The sequence below is a fragment of the Austrofundulus limnaeus genome, unplaced genomic scaffold (assembly GCF_001266775.1).
Source record: "Austrofundulus limnaeus strain Quisiro unplaced genomic scaffold, Austrofundulus_limnaeus-1.0 Scaffold123, whole genome shotgun sequence".
NCBI lineage: Eukaryota > Metazoa > Chordata > Actinopteri > Cyprinodontiformes > Rivulidae > Austrofundulus > Austrofundulus limnaeus.
In genome coordinates this window covers 77,630-84,981 of record NW_013952525.1, presented here as the reverse complement: position 1 = coordinate 84,981, position 7,352 = coordinate 77,630, and the positions used below count along the sequence as shown (strand labels likewise).

The window sequence follows — 7,352 nt, the reverse complement described above, 5'->3', positions numbered from 1 at the left end:
AGATGAGTGTAAACTGCAGAGTCCTGCCCTGAAGATGAGTGTAAACTGCAGAGTCCTGCCCTGTAGATGAGTGTAAACTGCAGAGTCCTGCCCTGTAGATGAGTGTAAACTGCAGAGTCCTGCCCTGTAGATGAGTGTAGACTGCAGAATCCTGGCCTGTAGATGAGTGTAAACTGTAGAGTCCTGACCTGATGATGTAGCTCTTCTGTGTTGGCTCATTCTTTTGAACAGTGTTTAACAACGTTTAACAACGTTTAAACGAAGTTTAACTGTTGTATAACTGATCACAGTCCTCCTGACACTTAACAGCATACACAATATTACTCTGTTTGTGTTGAGGGACCAGAAGAAGACTGAGGAAGTCTCTTGGAGGAGAGACGAAACATTTCATTAAAGAAGAATCCGTCCAGAGGACCTACTTATTATTTTTTTACTACCTGGATTACTGAGATGCATCAGGAGGACACAATTTATTGTCATTGATTTGAAGTATTTCTGTAACCTTATGAAAAATCTAATTAAATTTCATGTTCTAAGGTAATAAAACTTGAAGAATACTGAGGCTGAATCATTTTCTTAGCCACTGTAAATATTGGAACAAGCTGTTCTGAAATGTGAGGAACCCTAAAGAAACGTTTTCAGTCCGTTTCCTGTTCTCCTGTCTTGTGTAGGTCACTCGTGCTCATTACCAGAACGCTCTCCTGGCGTCGAGGCTCGACAGCACGCCACAGTCTCCAGAAGGCAGCCACGCCCACTTGGACATTTCAGTTTCTTTGCCTCCCTTTGCACAAATGGGCACACACACCCTGCCGCCGTTGGCCACGCCTCCTGCGAGACACCCACAGTTCAACGCTCAGCCGACGCCACCGAGCGGCCGCACCACCTTCACCATCGGCACCTCCTCCTCCGGTCGCAGGCCGAGCCAGTCTGTGCCCCAAGTCAACCCGTCTCTCAACAGCCACTCCTCGGCCCTGTCCCAAACGTCTCCCTCCTCTGTGGGTCCTCCTCTGACCTGCGTGTCCTCCAAATCCCAGCAGTCCCTTCCCTCTGAAAGTCCAGAGCATGGTCCAGAGGAGACCACCACTCTGCTCAATGAGCAGCAGAACTGTGTTGGCCTCAGCCAGCCTCCCTCACATGGTCACTCTGTCAGTCACGCACACACTGAAAGCACCATTTAACTCAAGTACCTCTAGAAAAACTAGATCTTGTTCCTTTACATTGCTTGCGTCCTAAACGTGTGTACTCGAGGGAAACGGAGGATCAGCACATTTAAAACTTCAGAGATCCTCCATCATCCCTTCCTGCTTGTTCCCCTCTTCACGTCGACAAAACACCAAGAACTCCGTTCACTGAAGGGACAAAAACATTAGTGGGTAAGAATGGGTTGGTCTATGTGTCTTTTAGTTGACCCAGAGTCTTTCTGACTTGTTGATCATTTGATTTGTGCCTCTTTTTGGTGCAAAGAAGGTAAATGGAATAGAATCATGGTGCTCAAAATGTAGGAAACTAATATTTTATTGACAAAATAAGACACTCTGATTAGCAATATTGTGGTTTAGGGGACAGAGTTTGAAACATTGACCTGACTTGATGATGAAACTCAGTGGTACCAAATGGACGAGCGTAAAGGCAGCTTTATCATTCGCACCAAAGTATTAGTGTGTAGTGACCAAAACTACACAATTACTAACAAACCTTCAGCCAACTGCAATAAGTTGACTTCACCTTCCATCTCCATCTTCTTATACATCGTAGTCATTGCACAAATCATGTCAGGACAGGAAGAAGGGTAGAGTTCCAGAGGGATGCTGGTGTAGAGCCTGAGTCATTCAGGTCACACTAAACGTTCAGTTTTTAAGACAAGTTTTTCTCAGTTCAGCTGAGAGGAAGACTCAGCTGTTCCTCTTCATCTCAGGGACCAGAGGCGCTTTGTTAAAGACAGTAATGTTTAGGATTTAGACAGAGAGGCTATAGTTAAAGAAGGAAGCAAAACAAGGACATCATGTCAAACAATCAAGATAAACCAAGGAGCAGGTCTGAAGCTTCATCTGTCCTGAAAACACAACAGTTTTGACTTTAAACCTTCGAGTATCTCATAAAGGTGGGAATCTATAAACAGGTAAATGTAGATTTCATACTCAGAGCAGCTCACATTAATTTAAAAGCTCCTTCCTGGTGAATTACAGTTTTTTGGGAATTTGGCGAGGAGTTTGTTTCTGTCAGCTGTGAACCCTGAAAATAAATATTAAGAAACATAAACTAAAAGCAGAGTCATCCACTCCACTAACATAAGTTTCACTCTGATTTGACAGATTTTTGTTTTTAGGTAAGTTTCCCATTGAACATCAGTTCACCACAACACAATCAGAACCTGGTAAACCTTTACAAACACAAACTGCTGAAGTGATGTTGTTGTTTATATGTTTATAAAAGCTGTTAGAGGACTAACAGTGTATCCACGGTGGGGTTCATGGCTTTACAAACAGATTAATTCTCCAGGCTAAAGCAAAGATCCCAGTGTTTGGTTCTCATGTATCAGCTGCACTTTGTCCAGAGCTTTGAATGAAATTTCCATTTACCTTTTGTTGTATTTTGGAGGCACATTTCAACACTCCTCTTGGATAAAACCAAAACTTTTGGTTTCGTTTATTTATTTATTTATTTATTTATTTATTTGTCATTTTTGTGACCTGACATTTTGAAACCTGCACAGGGTAAAAACTGGAGCGTTGTGTCCTCCTCACGTGTTTTCAGGGTTTTTTTTTCATGTGTTTCCAAAGACTGAATCTTCCAAAGTAATCAAACCACGGTGGCTTTATTTCTTTACACCACACAGGGTTTTTAGTTGCTCCTTTAGCTCAGTTTGTTTATTGAAGCTGAAATTTAAAATCAGAGTTGTGAACAAATATGTGTCAGGGACTGTAAAGTGTCTGCAGTGGAAGGTGAAACAGTTCTGCAGGTCTTAACTCGTGAGGCAGCAGGTTAAACCACCTCATTCAGGGTTTATTCTTTTTCAATAAGAAACTAGGATTATAAAGTCTTCTTTTCCTTGTGACTTGAAGGCCAGTTCAATCTCAGCTTAAATAAATGATCAAAGTAAAACCAAACTGATGGTTTGGATTTAGGGAATGTTTAAAAAAATATCTAAAAGAAAAGAAAAAATGAAGAAAATCTTATTTTATAATCTGTCAATCAACAAAAATATCATCTGACAGAATCAGCACTTGATTTAATTAAATATTCAATTAGCTGTCAGATATAAAAAATACAAAAATGTATCTTAACACAAGTAATACAAAATGATAAATATAGATTTAAATGTAATTATTTTAAATAATAAAATTGAATTATTTTCATGTTTAATTGTACATTTTTTAATGTTTTTAACTAAAACAAAGAAGTACTTACAAGCTAATTTCACAATGAATTACAGTATATCTATATTAATTCTGTATGTTTTGATTCACAATAAAGTTAAAAAATACCCTTTAGTCAAGGTTGATCTGTTTCTGATCAAATTATCACTTAGGTTTAAATGCTTGATTATTATTATTGTTTTTTAACAGAACTAATTATAAAAGCTTAATAAATCCTAGAGTAAAGTCCAGTTTTTAAGTCTGAAAATGTCAGTTTGTGATGAATTTAAAAAGGTTATTTTGTAATAAATGATTTAAAACCTGTGGAACCTGTGGTAAACTGGTCTGGGTTTTAACAGGCCTTTCACCAAGTTTTAAAACTGATATTTTAAGAGTGTTTAGTTTACTTTGTTTACATTGTTGGTGGAAGTTTTGTCTCAGTGAAGTGTTTCGAGCAGCTGCTCCACATGTTGAGGTACGACGCGTTCACTGACCTGCCCCACGTCTTCAATTACGGTGCGTTCACTGACCTGGTTCTAAATGACAGATCTCTTGTTATTTTTCTGGATGTTTTTCAATCAGCTGTTTGTTTTTGGGGATCTTTCTACCTGATGGTTGAATTAGGTGGAAATAAAAACCAAAGGTTTCTGGGCTGGTGTCGTACGGCAGCACTGCTCTCCTTTTCAGATTATTCTATAAATGGTTTTTAAATATCTGTGTTTCATTTAGCAGAGAAAATAGGTCAGAACCATTTATTTTCAAAAGGTTGTCAAATTTATTGTTCTTGTGAAAACAATTTAAAGACAGATTTGTGACGTTTCCAGGTTTGTTTGTTTATTTATGCTGGGAGAAGCTGTGAATCAGTTTTTATCCAGTATGTCTGTGGAGAGCTACAGTGTCTGAATAAGTTCTGATTGGATTCCAACATTTACAAATGATGACCTGAAATCTGGGTTGGACCTCTCGAAACATTGATCCGATGAGACGACCTGTTGAACCAGGTCCAGATCAGTCAGAATGGGATAAGCAGAGTTTGGGCTTTTATGCATCAGGGCCCAATAAATCTGATCCAGGGACTGAAAGGATTCCATTGTAACATCAGGTGGACAGAAACACACAAGAGATTCCACTGAGTCATTATTTTTTGAACGGATGTCCTTGTAGAAGCTCCTATAGTGTCTCTCAGTGGGTTTTGGTTTGACTCTATCAGTCTCACATGGTTGTGGAGAAACTTTGATTCTTTTATTTTTGGTTTGACTCTATCAGTCTCACATGGTTGTGGAGAAACTTTGATTCTTTTATTTTTGACCTGTCCTGTTGTAAATCAGTTGCTATGTTTGGGATCATTGTTCTGTTGGACCCAGTTTGGTCCAAATTTCTGCTGTCTGACAGAAAGACTCACATTTGCCTCTAGTAACGTTGGTCTACAGAGGACTTGATGGTCCACTCAGTAGCTGTGTTTTCACCAACATATTTTGAAGTATCGCATTAAAAACGGTTAAAGGAAATGGCATAATTTGAAAAAGAAAATTTTCACAAAAAAAAAAGCTTTTACGCTAACTTAAGGTGTTTTTTGGATTTCCAAAAACAATCAGAGTTAATGCACAAAAGGGGAGATGGAAACACATTTGTTGAATAAGTTCCGATGTAGCAAACATTTACCTCACATGACTGATCAGCTGTTTCCTCTGTTGGCGTCTGCACAGATATTCCCATAACGTGAAGAGATTTGCATTTTTTTCTCTTGGTCTCCAGACAGCATGTAACATCACTCATACTACAACCCCTGGCAAAAAGTATAGAATCACCAGTCTTGGATGAGCACTCATTCAGACATTTCATTCTGTAAAACAAACTCAGATCAAAAACATGATAAAATAATAAGGTCATTCCAAAGTGCAACTTGTTGGCTTTCAGGAACACTCAAAGAAATGAAGAGAAAACATTGTGGAAGTCAGTGAATGTTACTTTTATTGACCAAGCACAGGGAAAAAAAATATGGAATCACTCAATTCTGGGGAAAGAAGTATGAATCACTCACACACACTGGGTGTATCCTTATTTTCCACCTCCAATTTGAGTGATTCCATACCTTTTTGATTTGATTTATTGATTTAACAGGAAAAGATTACTAAAAATCAAGCCTGACTCAGCATAATTGCTGTTTTACAGCAGGTTCCTGTTCTGCAGCACATAAAACACTCAGAAATACAGCATCACAATCACATCATTATTATTACACCATAGACACAAAGACAAACAAGCGTACCAAATTTCAGGAAGGCAGCATTTGCAAAATAGGACGTCTAAATATGAGCACAACAAAAAGTGTCCAGCAGATGGCAGACAAGATTCTTCTTAAAGGGCTGTAGTTTTGAAATGGACTTCATGTTTTGAGGAATGTCATTCCATGCTTTAGTATAAACATAGAAGAAAGACCTCTGGCCGTAACAGTTTTTAAAAGTTGGTAATATCAGTTGTCCTTTTGTAACAGATCTAGTTGAATGACCACTTCCAGAATTTGATTTGGGCAACAATGCACAGAGAGTTCCCTAATTGGCACCTTGGAAAATCTGAAAATATTTTCCTATATCCTATATTTTCTTCAGAACTGAGTGATTCCTTATTGTTTTCCCTGTGCTTGGTCAATAAAAGTAACATTCACTGACTTCCACAATGTTTTCTCTTCATTTCTTTGAGTGTTCCTGAAAGCCAACAAGTTGCACTTTGGAATGACCTTATTATTGTATCATGTTTTTGATCTGAGTTTGTTTTACAGAATGAAATGTCTGAATGAGTGCTCATCCAAGACTGGTGATTCCATACTTTTTGCCAGAGGTTGTAGCTGATATGACGAACAATTACAACTTGCCTGAGAGCAAGAAATTACTGAAAACTTCTCTCCACTGTCCAGAGATATATGGTCCCTGTGAACCTCTACTTCCTGATCATTACAGCCACATGTAACGTCAACATCAGACGAAATTATGCTTTGCGTAGCCTGTATGAGTCACTATAGACGAGTAGATGGAAACACATCTAATTCGCATTTCTTTTTTCTTTTTCTTTGTGACAATTTAAAAGTTTGCACAAAATTAGCATTACAATTGGATGGAACCATGGTTAATGACTGTAAGGAGCCCAAACCATTAGCCCTCCACCACCATGCTGAGAGCTGGGAGGAGTTTGTTTTTGCCAAACATGGTGCTTTGCATCATGGGTAAACACCTCTACTTCAGTCCTGCCACTCTTCGATCTCTCTCTCATAAAGAAGAGATGTTCTGCTGGCTTTCTCTGTGCGTTAGTGGGTGCAGATTTCCATCCATCACACTGTCTTGTGTGCGCTTTATCTCCTAAACCAAGCTATTGATTTCAGTCCAAATTAACATGGTAATTGTTCTTGACCCAACGGAGCGCTGAAGACATTTTGGAGTCAAAGGTCAGAGCTGAAGGTCAGGTAAAGTCAGTGCTTTAAGTGCAGACGAGTCTTGGGGCAGTCGATGCTTTGGCGTCGAGTTCTACCTTGTTCTTCTTGTTCTGTCATGAACTCTAATCTTTCACACGTGTTGTGTTAACACAGGGGTGTCCAAAGTGTGGCCCGGGGGCCATTTGTAGCCCCTGAACTGATTTTGTGTGGCCCCTGACTTCAGTTCAAGAATTATACTAATTGTCCCCCCGGCACAGGTGTTTGATGTAGATGGAGACTTTCTATTTATTATTAGGCCAAATTTATCACAAAGTAAAATCTTATAATAAAAAGAAAATTGGCAAAAAAACAGAATTTTTTTGTCTTTAAATAACCAGGCTCTTAGCTTTTTCCACATCTATTTAGTGACTTCTACTCAGAAGCTGATTTGGCTGCACTTTAATCTGCTTTTAATTCATTTATTAAATTCGTCTGAATACAGCAAGCATTTTCAATGAAAGAGTGACCTAAATCCTGATTTTATTGATCAGAATTGACTAAATTGGGTTATTTTTCCCCCAATTGAAACC

General features: G+C 38.7%; 1 protein-coding gene across 2 annotated transcripts in view; it reads left to right on the top strand.

Annotated features, from left to right (window-relative positions):
• LOC106522188 (metal transporter CNNM4) overlaps nucleotides 1-4,177 on the top strand; it is a 54,080-nt gene extending 49,903 nt beyond the window's left edge. For both annotated transcript variants that reach the window (XM_014015092.1, XM_014015093.1), the window contains one exon: nucleotides 672-4,177. In XM_014015092.1, coding sequence (XP_013870546.1) covers nucleotides 672-1,178 — 507 coding nt within the window. In that variant the 3' untranslated portion in view covers nucleotides 1,179-4,177. The remainder of the gene's footprint in view (nucleotides 1-671) is intronic.
• The last annotated feature ends 3,175 nt before the right edge of the window (nucleotides 4,178-7,352 follow it).